The sequence below is a fragment of the Equus caballus genome, chromosome 23 (assembly GCF_041296265.1).
Source record: "Equus caballus isolate H_3958 breed thoroughbred chromosome 23, TB-T2T, whole genome shotgun sequence".
Lineage (NCBI taxonomy): Eukaryota > Metazoa > Chordata > Mammalia > Perissodactyla > Equidae > Equus > Equus caballus.
This window is the reverse complement of record NC_091706.1, coordinates 47,893,045-47,910,457: the sequence shown is the minus strand read 5'-3', so window position 1 is coordinate 47,910,457 and position 17,413 is coordinate 47,893,045. Positions and strand designations below refer to the sequence as shown.

At 35.6% G+C, this 17,413-nt stretch overlaps 1 protein-coding gene across 14 annotated transcripts in view; it reads left to right on the top strand.

The window, feature by feature from the left end:
• The window catches only part of ZDHHC21 (zinc finger DHHC-type palmitoyltransferase 21), a 73,170-nt gene that overhangs the window by 9,786 nt on the left and 45,971 nt on the right, over positions 1–17,413 (top strand). For 10 of the 14 annotated variants that reach the window (XM_070248906.1, XM_070248908.1, XM_023627374.2 and 7 more), the window contains 3 exons: positions 6,793–6,991; positions 8,453–8,551; positions 15,214–15,325. In XM_070248906.1, coding sequence (XP_070105007.1) covers positions 6,838–6,991; positions 8,453–8,551; positions 15,214–15,325 — 365 coding nt within the window. In that variant the 5' untranslated portion in view covers positions 6,793–6,837. The remainder of the gene's footprint in view (positions 1–6,792; positions 6,992–8,452; positions 8,552–15,213; positions 15,326–17,413) is intronic. The other 4 variants (XM_023627376.2, XM_070248909.1, XM_023627378.2 and 1 more) reach the window with 1 other exon arrangement.

Below are 17,413 nucleotides of genomic sequence, written 5' to 3'. Positions count from 1 at the left end.
CCTCTCCCCAGTACTTCAACGTACATATCATTAAATAGGGTTCACTATTGGTTTACAGGGCTTTTTAAAGGTTAATTTACATATAATGAAATGCGCCAATCTTAAGTATATGTTTGCCAAGTTTTGACAAATTCATAATCTCTGTATCTCAAACTCCAGATAGAGATCTTTATTAGCACCCTAGAAAGTTCCCTTATGCCGTTTCCTAGTCTGTCTTTATCCTCCCCTATGGGAAACCAGTGTTAAGATTTTTTACCCCCACTGTAGACTTTGCCTATGTAATTTCCTTTTTTCACTCATCATTATATGTAGGTAGTCACTTGCAGATCTGGATCTACCTCTTTTTTTCCCTTCTTTTTCTTTCATTTAAGTTGCAGTAGTTTGGAATAGTCCCCGCTATGGATGAGTTATAATTTGATCATTGCCCTCCCCCTCCGTGGACATTTAGGTTGTGCCATATTTCTGTGATTACAAGAATTGCTGTATGGAACATCCTTGTGTGTATATATGCCTGTACATGCTGATGAGTAGTTTTGTAGGTATTTCTAGAAATAAAACTGCTGGGTCAAAGAGTTTGACGTTTTGATAGATATTGCCAAATTGACCTTCAGAGATGATGGTGTCAGTTTCATGCATACCAGTAATGTAGGAGAGTGTCCTTTTCCCTGTGCCCTCTCCACAGTGGGTATCATCTTTCTAAAATTTTGTCAGTACAAAGGATGAAAAATATACCTAGTTATTTCACATTTTCCTAATAATTAGCCGTTGGATTTTTTTTCTTTTGTGACTTGACTCCCTATGTATTGACTTTATGTGCCTCTTATCAGTCATATATTACATTATTTTTCCCAGGGTTGCTTTGTCTTTTAACTTTGTTTTTGGTGTGTTTTGGGCTTCAGAAATTGTAATCTTTGTGTGGTCAGACTTGGCTTATGGGTCTCGTTTGTGAAGCCCTTCCTCATTCCAAGATTCTAAAACCACTTGCTATTTTCTTCTACTAGTTTTGCTTTTTGTTTGAAACTTAGAAGAGAAAGAGAAATCACTGTGAACTGAGGTGCCAGGAAAAACTTTACATGGAGAGTGAGATTCAAATTGACCTTGAAGTATGAGTGGAATTTAAATAGAGTAAGCAAAATGGTAGGGACGTGTCAGACAGACAGGAGGAATGGGAGGGGCATGTATTTTTCATATTCATGGGACTGTAGTAAGACCCCTGGCTGAGGTGGAGCGTCATGAAAAACTGTAAGTTTAGAGATACGTGTTTGGCTAGATATCTTGCTAATTATTGTGGCCAACTTTTATCCTTTTCTAAAACCTGCGCTCTGATGTTACAGTTCTGTCTCACTTTTTCATAGTGACTTGAGTATTCTTCCGGAGGAAAATATATTGTGAAATTTAGTTGCCTGAAAGGGTGAAAAAGGAGAGATGATTTCCTACCAGAATAGTTTGATCATTGTAAATATTTACAGAGTCTAGTTTATTAGAGTTGAGTTATAATTTCCTTTTGAAAAAGTCTGGGCTGTAGTAATTTACATCATTCATGAAGTTAGTCACAGCGCTCAAGCGTGGTTACCAAATAGCAGTCTTCAACAATGTTGAAGTACTAGTATGTCCACTAGTTGCATCAAAGTCTGAGTCATGAGCTCCTCATTTAATATACGAATTAGTATGTTGGAATCTCCAGCCAATGAAAGTATTTACAAATGCCACCCTTAAGGCTGAGCAGCAGCATTGCGTTCAGTTGGGTTACCTCTCAGGGTGTGTAATAGTTTCTGTTCGGCCGTGAGCCACGCCTGGTGGATATGAACTGAGCGGAGCAGTCCTGCAGCTCCACCACTTACCTGTTTTGGGTTGTCATCTGATTTCGAGCTCTTGGAAGACAACTGTTTTCTTTTCTACGATCCAAGTGTAAGGAGTATATGGCAGTAATTTTCCCTAATCAGGTATTTTTGTAAAAATATTCAACACCTTGTTTGCTCACTGTTTTATTTTTCCATCCTTGGCTCGCTTTTCCTTGGGGATGCTTGTTCTTTGAGAGCTTGTTGCTGCGTGTGTCTACATCCAGGAAAAACAGACACGTTTTAACCACCATCTAGTGGTTTCCTGTTGTGAGGAATCTCTTCTAGTGATAAGAAAAATTTGTTACTCTCTGATAGAAGAGAGTAAAAATAGAGTTCAAAAATGAGTATTTGATAACTTTGCTACTTGTTTTTCTGTCTTGTATGCTTCTGTTTCTAGTATTAATAACTTTAGAAATAAGTAATGAAATTACTCCTTCTTGTATATAATTACTGAAATTCATAGTCTGTTTTTTAGTCCTGAATGGAACTGAAACATTAAAAGAAAGAAGGTACATGAAGCTAATAATGTTGACCATGTTGAGAGACAGAGCTTTCTGTCATTTCCTTCAGCACTTGATGGTTGGCAAGACTGTAAAATTAAACATTCTTTTTAATGTCTCTCCTTTTTGCTCTGTTGACAGCTTATCATTTATATTTTAGCTCCTTTAGTTTTTAAAATAATGATATCTAGCAAGTTAAATAGCATACTTTATCCTCTGTGACTTTCCTCACTTTAATGATACTGATAGGTCTTTTAATTTCCTAGTTAAAAGGTAATAAAGTTCAACATGCACGTTTGTGAAGGCCTAGGCACTATTCCTGTTTTAGGATTCATACATAGGTACTAACTTGCACCATATCTGATTTAAACAGTTGGGTGGCGTTGCGTTTGAGTTCTTGTCTTTTTTTCTTCTGCCCCAATATTTGCAGTGTCTAGGGATGATAGGATAGAGCTGTTCCTTTAAGGTTAGATAATCCTTAATGCTGTTTTGTTTGTTTTTGTAGCTTTGTAGCTTTATAGGACATTGGCAAGGCCTCTAAGGGATGGTACCCTGAGGCTCTTCAACCGATGTGAAATTCTTCTTAGAATGAAGTAGTCTTGGATGTAAGCTGAAAGACTGGGAGTCATCCTTTACCCTTTCCTCCATGACTCCCTAATATGCAATCAATTACTAAAACTTACTGGTTTGATTCTAACTGTGTCTTCAACTGATCTCTTCTCTAAAACTAATTTTGGCTTTTGTCTTCTCTCAGCGTAACTGATCTCTGTCTTTAATTTTGTCCTCCACACCAGAGCTTCAATAATTTTTTTTTTTTTTTAATTTTTTTTAAAGATTTTATTTTTTCCTTTTTCTCCCCAAAGCCCCCCGGTACATAGTTGTGTATTCTTCGTTGTGGGTTCCTCTAGTTGTGGCATGTGGGACGCTGCCTCAGCGTGGTCTGACAAGCAGTGCCATGTCCGCGCCCAGGATTCGAACCACCGAAACACTGGGCCGCCTGCAGCGGAGCGCGCGAACTTAACCACTCGGCCACGGGGCCAGCCCCCAGAGCTTCAATAATTTTTTAAAAGTAAAAATCTCGTTATGTTAACCTCCTGCTTCAGCAGCTTTCCAATGCGTGGGAATGAAGTCTTAGCGTTCCATCATGGCGTCTTTATGCCTTTCATGATATGGCCCCTTATTTCTCACCACTCACTTTCCACTAAAAGCTTTATGATTTATGATGGAAGTTTGTGATACCTCCTACAATTTTTACTCTTGTATACCTCCTGGTCTTCCTTCTGTTTCCTTCCGTGTTGTTGTCACTTTTTTTGCTTGGGTAACTTTTACTCATCTTTTAAGATTGGACTCAAGTTTCACTCCCAATAAGGAGTCTTGCCCTGATTTAACTAGTGCCGATCTTCTGTGCCTCTGGTAACATCATGTCCACATCTCTGGAACTTACCATATTATGTTAAACCCATTTTATGACTCTTCCCTATTAGACTGTTAGTTCCTTTAAGCAAAGACCATGTCTTATTCTTCATTGTATCTACAGTGTCTAGCAAGTGACCGATATATAGTGGAGGCTCAATGAATATTTGTTGAACTGAGTTCAACTCATTGCTGTGACATTGAAGTCTTAGTTGCTCCTGGATCAGTGGTTCTCAGATACCAGTCAGCTGTATCAGAGAGACTTTGTTGGTTGTTGAGCTTTACTCCGTAAAGAATTATGATTCAATAGGTCTGGAATGGGTCCTGGGGAGAAGTATTTTTAAAAAGCTCCTCAGTTATTCTGGTTTGCTGACAAGTTTGAGAAACGTTGTCCTAGTTTATTTTTGTATTATTGCATTGTATTTTATATAAAAGGTGCCCCATAGACCTTATATAGTAATTTGTTGTTTAGGCTTTATAAGTTTTATCTACTAAAGTACAGATATATATATATATATTTTTAAATTTTTATTGAATTAATAAGTTACAATCTTGTGAAATTTCAGTTGTACATTATTGTTTTCAGTCATGTTGTAGTTGCACCCCTTCACCCTTTGTGCCCACCCCCCACCCTTCCCCTGGTAGCCACTAATCTGTTCTCTTTGTCTACATTTTTAAATTCCTAAAAATGAGTGGAGTCATGCAGAGATTGTCCTTCTCTATCTGGCTTGTTTCATTTAACATAATTCCCCCAAGGTCCATCCATGTTGTTGCAAATGGGACGATTTTGTTCTTTTTTTATGGCTGAGTAGTATTCCATTGTATATATATATCACATCTTCTTTATCCAATCATCTGTTGATGGGCACTTAGGTTGCTTCCACTTCTTGGCTATTGTAAATAATGCTGCAAGGAACATTGGGGTGCATAGGACTTTTGGAATTGCTGACTTCAAGCTCTTTGGATAGATACCCAGTAGTGGGATAGTTGGGTCGTATGGTAGTTCTATTTTTAATTTTTTGAGCAGTCTCTGCACTGTTTTCCATAGTGGCTGCACCAGTTTGCATTCCCACCAGCAGTGTATGAGGGTTCCTTTTTCTCCACAACCTCTCTAACATTTGTTACTATTAGTTTTAGATATTTTTGTCATTCTAATGGGTGTAAGGTGATTCTTAGTGTAGTTTTGATTTGCATTTCCCTGATGATCAGCGATGATGAACATCTTTTCATGTGCCTATTGGCCATCAGTATATCTTCTTTGGAGAAATGTCTGTTCATGTCTCCTGCCCATTTTTTGATCGGGTTGTTTGATTTTTTGTTGTTGAGTTGTGTGAGTTCTTTATATATTATGGATATTAAGCCTTTGTCGGATGTATGACTTGCAAATATTTTTTCCCAGTTAGTGGGTTGTTTTTTTGTTTCAGTCCTCTTTTCATTTGCCTTGAAGAAGCTCTTTAGTCTGATGAAGTCCCATTTGTTTATTCTTTCTATTGTTTCCCTTCTCTGAGAAGACATGGTATCTGAAAAGATCCTTTTAATACTGATGTCAAAGAGTGTACTGCCTACATTTTCTTCTAGAAGCCTTATGGTTTCAGGTCTCACCTTTAGGTCTTTAATCCATTTTGAGTTTATTTTGGTGAGTGGTGAGAAAGAATGGTCAGTTTTCATTCTTTTACATGTGGCTTTCCAGTTTTCCCAGCACCATTTGTTGAAGAGACTTTCTTTTCTCCATTGTAGGCCCTCAACTCCTTTGTTGAAGATAGGCTGTCCATAGATGTGTGGTTTTATTTCTGGGCTTTCAATTCTGTTCCATTGATCTGTGCACCTGTTTTTGTACCAGTACCATGCTGATTTGATTACTGTAGCTTTGTAGTATGTTTTGAAGTCAGGGATTGTGATGCCTCCAGTTTTGTTCTTTTTTCTCAGGATTGCTTCAGCAATTTGGGGTCTTTTGTTGCCTCCTATGAATTTTAGGATTCTTTGTTCTAATTCTGTAAAGAATGTCATTGGGGTTCTGATTAAGATAGCGTTGAATCTGTAGATTGTTTTAGGTAGAATGGACATCTTAACTATGTTTATTCTTCCAATCCATGTGCATGGGATGTCTTTCCATCTCTTTATGTCGTCATCCATTTCTTTCAGAAAAGCCTTGTAATTTTCATTGTATAGGTCTTTCACTTCCTTAGTTAAATTCACCCTGAGGTATTTTGTTCTTTTTGTAGCAATTGTGAATAAGTACAGATATATTTTAAGTCACTTTTTTGGTACCATATGTATCAAAGTATCTTTAAGTGTCTCTTTGGGATGTCTGTTAGCATTTTGTTAACACAACTGAAAAAGCCCCATTTCAACAGACATCTTCTTGAATTGATAGTAATAAGATTGGCTGGGCTTCAGTCCATTACTTTAAATATTTTTGGCAATTTGTAATTTTCACTTTTTATTATGATTTTTCAAAATGATGTTTTAAGCATTTTATTGTGGTTTAAAATTAAACTAAATTGCACAAATCTTAAGTGTACAGCTCAGTGAATTTTTACATATGGATATACCCATAAAGCACCACCCAGGTCAAGATATAGAACATTTCTAGCCTCAAAGGTTCCCTCATGTTCCTTTCGAGTTAGTAAATACCTCTCACACCACAAGATGACCACTATTTTGACTTGTATGACCATCAGTTAGTCTTATGATTAAAACTACTAAAAAATTTTGTACATATCTTTTGGTAGCTAGTGCACTCATTTCTCTTGGGTTTACACGTGGAATTGTTGAGTTAAGGGCAGACTGTGTTTAGCTTCACAAGGTAATGCCGGTTTACACTCTATGATAGCAGTTGATAATGAAAATTGAAATTAAGTTATTTGAAGCTTATTGTGAAATTTGAATATCCTAAATCTTCTCTTTGTGTTCCAAAGTGTTTTATTTTGTCAAAAATATACAAAGAAAACTGTGTGATTTTATAGCTGCCAGTAGTTTTGTTTTAGTCAAATAATTTTTTCTATATAAGCAACTTTTTCTTTTTTTCCTCTCCTTAGGATCATCTCTCCTTGTGGGTTGGCACGCAGTTGTAGGACTGCAAAATGGGTCTCCGGATTCACTTTGTTGTTGACCCACATGGTTGGTGCTGCATGGGTTTGATTGTCTTTGTCTGGTTATACAATTTTTTTTTAATTCCCAAAATTGTCCTCTTTCCTCACTATGAAGAAGGACATATTCCAGGCATATTAATAATAAGTAAGTTTCTAGATCTTTATTTATTTCTTATATAATTAAAGATTTTTCTTACTGTGAATGTTTTTGGAGTATTAGTGCCACTAATATTATTAGTGTTAGTAATATTGTTATTTACTAAATTATGAAAGTTTTAAAAAAAGCATGACCTTTATGTATTTTTCGGGTTAGATAAATGTGATATCTCTGTATCTTACTCTGCAAAATACATAAAGGCCATTTTGTTTAAGGAAAAAACTGGTACAGTAGTGCTAATTTGTGTGTCTGTATATTTTTAATGTTTCTGTTATGTACTTATTGCAAATGTAGAAGGCGTTTTAAGAATGAAGATGGTATACGTTACTGAGAAATGAGAATTTCATGATACAAAAATTATTGCTTATGATGTTGATTACGATAATACCTTGAACTTCTGGATAATTATTTTCTGCCAAAGTTCATTGGTGATGGCTTGCTTATGATTAAAAGAATCAGATTGAGGGGCCAGCCCCATGACCAAGTGGTTAAGTTCACGGGCTCTACTTCGGCAGCCCAGGGTTTCGGCAGCTTGGATCTTGGGCGATGCAAGGACCTAGCACTGCTCATCAGGCCATGCTGAGGTGGCGTCCCACATGCCACAACTAGAAGGACCCACAACTCAAATATACAACTGTGTGCTGGGGGGCTTTGGGGAGAAGAAGGAAAGATAAAATCTTAAAAAAAAAATAAGATTGAAATGATATATTTTGTATGTACCTGGCATTTACAGTTTCCATGTACATTATGTCATTCTGATCTCACAAGAGCTTTTGGAAATATAATACAAATGATAAAACTGACCAGAACCATGCAGTCAGTCCTGGAGTTAGCATGCGAACTGTTTCCTATTACAGGTGAAGCACGCCCCTAACAAAGTGTCTATTTCTTATTCCTTCAAAAGGTAGAATTATGGTGAATGAATCTCTTTTCCCTTACTGTTTTTTTCTAGTTATTCATCTTAAAACTCAAACATTTCTAGGTTATTTTCAAATTAAGTATCTTAAGATCTGTTGAAAGGAACAATTGAGCATCACTAACTCAAAGTAATTTTGAAGATAGCCAGGGTAGAGTTAATGAAAAAGTGTAATCGTAGAATAGGTTTAAAAGTGCTGCTTTGATTCTTTCAAATATAGTACATGTAGTAATTAAAAGAGAACCCATTCATTCACACCATTATTGATAGGGAATCTCTGTTAATAAAGAATCTGATTTAGGACAAGTTTATCATTTGTTATCATGCAAAACAATATTTAAAATTAGTACATTTAAGATGGTCCTCTTAGCAGTATTTTGATGAGTGAAATGAATTAATCATTTTTTAATTTTGTGTTTTGAAAATTATCCTGATGGCAATAATTAAGATAAACATTTAATCTTTAAATATGCTTGTTGATAAAATGTTTTGAAGGGTGAATGACTAATTTTATTCGTTTATTTGTTTCATAGTATTCTATGGCATTGCCATCTTTTGTCTGGTTGCCTTAGTGAGGGCCTCGATAGCAGATCCGGGCAGACTCCCTGAGAACCCGAAGATCCCGCACGGAGGTATGATCCTCTGCAGACTTGCGAGTTTTACTGTACTGGAATTATTGTCTTTATTAAGATATTTTATTGTCTTTAGTGTGTATTCATTACATGTGTCATCTAACACCACTTTCAAATCTCTCCTGGAATGTTTCCTTTCCAGACTTCTCTGTTTAAAATTGCAAATCCCAGCTGCCTCCTCACATCCCTCATTCCCTGGCTCTCCTTTTCAGTTCACTGTTTGTCTCTCCGTCCTCCCGCTCTAGATCAATACAACCTCTGTGAGGGTGTAGATTTTTGGTTTTGTTTTCTTCATTAGTTCAGTACTGAACGAATTCATTTAGTGCTCAGAACAGTCTCTGTCACTTAGTGGATGCTGGGTAAATATTTGTTGAATGATATATAATTATGTGAGAAATTATATTTTTATTTAATAAGGGAGTTGTTTTTGATGGTGCCACTTAGCTTATGATATTATACAGATAATCTCACTTGGAGTAGATGGTTGTAGTATTATGGTACTATTGCCTATATTTTTGCAAGTTCTAGCAATTCAGTGAAAAATTTGAAAGGCTTTTATTCTAGTGTTAATTGAAGATAATTTTTGATCTCCTTATTGCATAGTAACCATTCAAACCACAAAAATGAATCGACAATGTATTCCTTGTTTTATTACGTGTCAGATATAGTAAACCTCATTTACCTTCTTTTTTTTGATCATTTACTCTGTAGGCTTTGCAAACTCTGTACTTTCTTCCAGTGAGAAATTTATTGTCTTTTTTGTACATTATAGAACCAGAATGCTTTTTTTTTTGAGGAAGATTAGCCCTGAGCTAACTGCTGCCAATCCTCCTCTTTTCACTGAGGAAGCCTGGCCCTGAGCTAACATCCATGCCCATCTTCCTCTACTTTATATGTGGGACACCTACCACAGCATGGCATGCCAAGCAGTGCCATGTCTGCACCTGGGATCCAAACCGGCGAACTCTGGACCGCCGAAGTGGAATGTGCATACTTAACTGGTGCGCCACCGGGCTGGCCCCCAGAACCAGAATGCTTTTTATAGTAATTCAGTGGTTTCCAGGCTTGCTGCACATTCGAATCACCTGGGGAGCTTTGAAAACTCTCAGTGTCCCCCAGATCACATCCCATATTAATTAAATTAGAATTTCTGGGGATGGGAGTCAGGTATCAGTATTTTTGAAAGATTCGGGGTGATTCCAGTGTGTAGCAAAGTTTGGGAATCAATGTACTAATTCCTTCCAGAATTAGATTAAGTGGGGAGTCGCTCATAGAGCCTCTCTTGAGTTCCTGATTGTTGTTTTTTGAGACGCATCACTTAGGCGCTTACTTGGCCTTGCAAGTTTAATGATTAAATGGGAATGATATGACACTGATGTTCTGTGTAGCTGCAGAACTTTCTGAAAACTGTGTTAAATGTTTAGTTTTTAACTTATAGAGACAGTGTCACTGTCCCTGAGCAGGTATTGTATGTGCACGTGCACATGCGTTTGGGAGGGGAGTGGCACTTGGAATTTGTGTAGAATCCCTCTTCTCAACTAGCCTAAACCAAAGGTTCTGTAAAATATCGATAGTTGTGTTGTCTACTTCACCTCTAAAACCCAGTGTTCCCTGAAAAATCAAAGAAACAGGTTTGTCCTAACTCAGGGCCCATTTCTGATGAAGTCTTTAGTCTGCAGCGGTCAAACATTCAAGTGCCGAAGTGTGTCAGATACTGCACATCTATGAAAGGGACCAGGGAGGAACTGTTTCATATTGAAAATCTCGTATCTTACCTAAAGGCAGCAGCAGCTGCTCCGCTACAGTGAAATTGTCAGGCAGGCCTGATATTCTTAGATCTTACAACTTTTAAAGCAAAACCAGGGAATCTCAATTTTTATGAGGAATTTCATGATTTTAAAAAATATTGGCAACTAATTAAAAATTTTAAAAGCATTGTTTTTAAATGCATGCCAAATACATTATATCTTTGTGCCTAATTGAATCCATGTGAAACCACTGTGTTACCTTTAGCTTGTAGACTCTAGTGACGGAGGACACCATGGCATCTTCCTGGCTATTTGGATGTCTGCATTATATCTGATCTCAGTTGACATTTGGCCTGTTTTTTCTTCACTGAGTCCAGAAGACTTCCCTTTTGCCCAAATGAAAAAAAATACATTCATTTATTGTATTCTAAATGTTTCCAAAGTCTTTTGGTGTCTCGTATCATATGTTCCTCATGGTAGTTGTGTGAGGTAGGTAGACTAAGGAATCAGGAGCATAGATTGTGCTTTGTAGGTCACCCGCAGGTTGTTATGGAGCTGCTCTGAGGCCAAGATCCTTGTCTCCGTCATCTTTTCACTATGGATCTATATACAGATTAATAATTTTAGCTTTTTATTCACCTTTGCCTTGATTTTGGAAAATTAAAGTCATTGTGTGATTTTTGGTGCTGGATGCCTGATTATTTTGTAAATATGGTTTTAACTTAGTGAAAAAATGCAAAATTTTACCAGTGAAAAATAATATAGCATGACTAAAGAGTTGAGGCTATGGTAGTGACATTTATTCAGCATTGTTTTAAGGTTGAGCCGTGTTATATAATTGAATTTTTTAGAAAAGGAAACTTAAACCCTAATAGTTTTATGATTTTAACCATTTTTTATTGAATTACTCTGACATATTTTACGTGCCTTTCTGTTTTTTTAAACAGAATAAATTTAGTATCTATATAACCCACCAGATATGAGGCAATTTCAATATAAGAGAATATTCCATTTTCCTACGCAAAGATCCCAAGAATTTGATTTTATGAACTTTTGGGTATATGGATGAAATAGTCAAAAGGAATCATTAGATGTCTGTCAATATTATTCAGATTACTCAATTACTCAATGCATGTTTGAAATATAGGAATATTACTTCTTGTCGCATTCAAATTTTATGAAATGATTTTAGTCATTCTCAACTTTTTTTAAGACAGCTTTATTGAACGTAATTCACATGCCATATAATTCACCCATTTAAAGTGGACAGCTCAGTGGTTTTTATTATATTCACAGAGTTGAGCAGCCATCCCCACAATCAAGCTTAGAACATTTTCATCATCAAGCCTTAACTTGCATGTTTGACTTCAGTGTTGTTGTCATCACTAGAGCCGCTTTTTGATACACTGATGCAGAGCAAAATCTTCCAAGTTTTTTAAAAATAGAGTATGTGTTAGATTTGTCTGCTACTGTCCCTTGAGATTTTACCCTGAGCTGTAGGGATGCGTGTGCTGTTAGTACTTGGGGTCATGTACTCGCTCTTAGTTTGCTTTTGTCCCCCATCTTGTATTGCTTTTTAAAGGTGATCTCTAAGAGAATTGCTGACATTTATTTCCTACCTTGACAGCTGATTCGGGCAGGGAACCTTCATTAAGACCCAAACCTTGTATTGACTTTGGTAGTTTCAAGTTGTATTTTTCTCCCCAAAACATTACTTTGTGATTTGAAATACAGTAATTGAGGGGGGGGGCCCTAATATGCTAGTGAGTCTTTTAAAGGACTCAAATAGAAGGTGATTCCTTCCTGTCTGAGGGATAAACAAAACAAAACCTTGCTTTATGTTCGTTTATGCATGTACAGCATTAATGAGGATCTGTGTTAAACTGTATGATGCTGTTCCCACTTTCCTTGAACAGCCTCAATCACTTATGGAGTTTGTCTTTTTTTCTTTGAGTTGTTTTATATTTTGATTTTTCTTTAAAAAAGTGTCTGTTAGTTTTTAATTTTTCTATAGCTACCATAAATTAGCAATTGGATACTCTCTCCCATAGGCTTTTATTTTATGTTGGTCGATGGCTAGTACAAAAGTCTTGTAGGTAATCATCAGACATCAGATGTATCAGTCACCATGGTCCTATTTGGATATGAATAAACCCTGAAGAAGGAAAGAGAAAAGACTAGGAAATGGCTTATAGATCTGTAGAGTAGATTAAGATAGGTGGATTTTTTTCTTGCCATACAAGGCAAAAACATAAATGACACTTTAAATTTCTAGTCTTTTACAATAGTGTTTTCTTTGTTCTCTAAACATGTTAAGTGTGTGTGTGAAGATCTGAGTTTTCTTAGGTATTTCTCATTTTAGATACTTGTATGGTATGCTAAATTTAGCCAGAGGAATGGCTCGAGCACTTTCTTTAAACGAATTTATGGTGCAGACCGTAGATCAGCATACTCTTCTTTACTATAAAGGGCCAGATGGTAAATATTTTCAGCTTTATCGATCATGTGGTCTCTGTCATAACTCCTCAGCTCTGCCATTGTAGCACAAAAGCGGCCATAGACAATGCATAAATGAACGGGCATAGCTGTGTTCAAATAAAACTTTATTTATGGACATTGTGTTCAAATAAAACTTTATTTATGGACACTGAAATTTGAATTTCATGATTTTAACACACCATAAATTATTATTATTGCTATTGTTTTCAATCATTTAAAATTGTAGGGGCCAGCCCTGTTGTGGAGTAGTTAAGTTCATGCACTCTGCTTCGGCGTTTCACCGGTTCGGATCCTGGGTGCAGACATGGCACCACTGTCGGGGCATCCCACACAGCACAACCAGAGGTGCTCACAACTAGAATATACAACTAAGTACCAGAGGGCTTTAGGGAGAAGAAGGAAAAAGGAAAAAAAAAGACTGGCAACAGATGTTAGCTCAGGTGCCAATCTTTAAAAAAAACCCCAAAATTAAAATAAAATAGCATTGTAAAAACCATTCTTAGCTCATGGGTCTGGGTCACACATAAACGGGTGGTGGCCTGGATTTGCCTGTGGACTGTGGCTCTCCACCCTCTGGTCTAGACTACGGAGTTACAGGCTTTCTCTGACGATAGTCAAATGCTCTCTTCTTTTCTGAGGCTACAACATTTTAAGTATGAAATAAAGAATTTTATTCTTTAGAATATTACATGCTAAAATTGCCAGTAAGGAATATGCCATATTTATGTTATAAGGGACTGGTTTAAGAAAATAAGTTATGTTGTCTTATAATGAAAATTAACTCATTGATGAGAATCTCCTTTCTGACTATATTCCTTGTAATAGATGAGTTGGGAGTTTTAACATTGGGATCTTTAGGAGAATCTAGTTAAGTGGGGAAAAAAGTGATATGCTTGTGACATTGTGTTATGCTATGTATGAAATGAGTTTCCATTTCACTTGCACTTAAATAACACTGGTTTAACTGTATCTAAATTAAGCTTTAATATTGTTGCTCTCTCATATGATATGTTTTCATTAAAATAAGATCTGTAAGTACGAAATGAAAGAGGATTTTATTTTAAAATGAGATTTTAAATGTAAAAGATAATTTCTCAACTTTCACATTATTAGAGCAAACAATTACTTTGATAGAGGTTTTTATTCCTACTTTACTGATTGATTCAGAGACGTCTATAGCAGAATGTTTTCTAATACCTTATTATATAAAATTCCAGTATATTGATTTTACTCCTGGCCATTAAACTAAAATAATGGAACTAAAATAGAATATCTTTTTGGAAAATTGTACGCTACCTTCTATTATCTTCTTTACTTATGTTTAGGATCTTTCGTTTTTTAAAATTTTAAACTTTTCATACTTTAGCAAGCATTTAGTGACCACCTACTGGGTGCCAGGGTCACACTTTGCATATACTAATATTCACTCTGAATATGGGAGTTAGGTTACTATGCCCATACTTTTAATGAGCGTAGGATATAGTTTAAACATAAGTGATGGGAGGTTTAAGAATTTTGTAAAAGTAAAATTCCATTTCAACAAATATTAAAAAGATACATTCTGTATAATAAAGCAGTTGTCTTGATAGGTGACTCTCCTATATAATTTTTATGGACCTCATTAGAACAATTTATAATGAAAACAAATGACTTTTCTCTTTATTTCTGTAAACCATGTTTTTGGCACAAAACTTAATTGTGTGCTCTTTCACTGCAGGCTAGAGGAGATTGCTGCTTGGTTGCTAGGGCAGAGTTTTGTAAAGAACTCTTTTATTTCCATTAAATAGTGATTTTCTTATAATCTTTTTTACTTCTAAAGCTATTCTGATACCTCCTAAACGTATCTGAAATTCTTTTCCAGCTCTCTCCCATAAACATCCCCAAATGAATCCATTGATGCTAAAAATATGAAATGGTTTGGTGGGTGATGCCATCTCTGTTTTTCTAATGAGTTTGTAGGATTGATTTTGACTTCTTAATCTATGAAACCAAGACTCAGTATTATTTCTTCTTTAGAAACTAGATAATAAAATTTCTAGAAATTAATTTGTCTAAATTTCTGCTTTAATGTAATAACTTGGTTGTACTTTAGGGTTTTTGTCATTAAACTGTACTTATTTTACGTTATTATAGCAATATGTCCAAAACTCAAATACTTGTTTTCTGTCCCTTAGTTTGACTATTAATAGTTTCTTATTTTTATATTGTTTAAAATTAGGAACCTACAAAATATGACATGCATAGACTAGAGCAGCAGCCTTCATGGGAAACACATATACACTGGAGACTTGGAAGAAGAAAAATCTCTTAGATATATATGTCGAAAACTTCCTATAAAATCTTCTAAACAGTTATTGTGAAATTTCACCGTTACTCATTTGCCTTCGTTAAACGGATTTTACTTTCCTTCTCTAGAAAGGGAGTTCTGGGAATTATGTAACAAGTGTAATTTGATGAGACCAAAGCGTTCCCATCACTGCAGCCGCTGCGGCCACTGTGTGAGGAGAATGGATCATCACTGTCCGTGGTAAGAAATGAATAATTCACTTTTAGAAAAAAAAAAGACAGGAAAAAATAAATCTTAGTACATAGCAGGTTTAAACCATAGTTATATTAAAGTTATACAGTTTAAAAAACTCATTTAATAAGGATAGCTTTATTTGATCATATGGTTCTATCAGCTCCCAAAGTCATTTTTCCACAGGGTGAATCTTCCTCAGCAAAGAAAGAAAGAAAGAAAGAAATCCTAGCTTTTCTAACAAGGGGATATTGGAGCAGAAAACTAAGAATTAACATGCACCCAAATATACAAAATATGTAAGGTGATTGTATTAAAGGAGGCAATGTACGTAAAGCATTTGATACAGTATCTCACACATAGAAAGTACTTAAATACTAGCTGTTACTGTTTCTAACTGTAATAAACCATATACATCCCATTGTTTGTATTTTCCTTCCCATTTGTTTAACTCAAGAATAACACACTCCAGATACCCTGATACCTCATTTCTCCCCCTTGAAGCCTTTTCAGTATTATGTTTTGGATATAGGTATTAACATTACATGCCGGCCGAATGTGTGTAAGTGGTAGTTAACTGATTCTGCCAAACTGCCAACACTTTTGGTCAATAGGGGGCTCTCTTGTACTATTTAAAGAAAATGTTCAGTTGAGAAATAGAATTTTTGAAAACAAATGCTGTGAGAATTCTGCATTGTATCTCATTTCAAAGCTGTCACAAAAATCTGTGAACAAGATATTGTATTTAATCCTGTTTTCCTAGCATGAGTTCTCTGTATAAATATTTAAACTGGTATAATGTAGCACTTTATAAATATATCTATATACATTTGTATTTATGTTTGTACACACATGCATGCATATATAGAAAGTGAACTACATAGCTGGCTTCTTAAATTTATCATCGCATTTATCTAAAGTTGACTCAAGGGTAGAGTTTTGCTTTGCCTAATAATGCAAATCAATTTAGAGTTTTACTTATTTTTGATAACTTATTTTGATAGCACAAGTTATTATTAGCCAAGCTTTTAGTGGAAATTTAGTTTTTACTATAAACTTATTATTTAAATAGAAGGTAATTTCCTGAGATCAGGAAAAACTAAAAGCATTTTAGATAAAAGCACTTTGTTACCGTATAAAAAGCTTAAAATCATCTAATTCCATCAACAGAATATAGTTGGTGTTTAAAATATGTGCCTTGAATTTAAACAGATTAATTCTCAAGTGATTTTTCTAAATCTCAATGAGCTGTTTACAATGGTAATAGATTTTAAAAAGCTAGGTAAAACGGGTATTCAGATAAGTAGTCATCACACTGAAAAACTCAATTTTATGCTTTTTAGAGTAATGTTTCTGATTAACTAAAAATGTAATAATTGTCCATGATACTGTGGGATATTGGTACTTCCTTTTAAAAGAATGCAGTAGTTTTAAGTTAAAAAAACCTCCATCAGCTAGGAAATGCTTTGGTACATAGAGATTAGAGATATTATTTACTTATTTTTATGGAATAAAAACTAACTTGGTGACAAAATAAAGTACTATTTAACCTAAATTCTACGATTGGGATGAGTTCTCTCTTTCTAGGCCTGTTGCCTCCGCAGTTTAATAAACTTGTCAGAGTATGGGTGGGAAGGAGAGTGGCAGTAGAAAAAGTTGGAGCATAGGAAAGGGGGGTAGACCGTGGGCCTGGATAGGTTTGGGGATTCCCTGATAGAGCGTTGCTGAGACATTCAGAGTGAGGGAAATGTACAGTGTAAATTGGAAGCAAGGCGAAGTTTTGCTATTTTCAGAAACTGCATTCTCCTAACTCCCTAACAGCTTTAGATTTGGAGGCCTATTCTCAGATCACCTTAAGATTTTCTCTATTGCTCGCTATGCTCACTCTCTAAGTAGTTTAACTGTTACCAAAAAAACTCTTACATCTAGATTGAGTACATTAGTGTTTTCTTAAAGGTCACTGATTAAGAAGAATGCCATGATCATAGCAGTTATTTCTCAAATTTTGGGGGGACAGGAAGAATGGGACAAGGATAAGTCATCTTTGAAGCAACAGCTGTTGAAGAGTATTTCTCGAGTGCATATATAAGCGCGCTT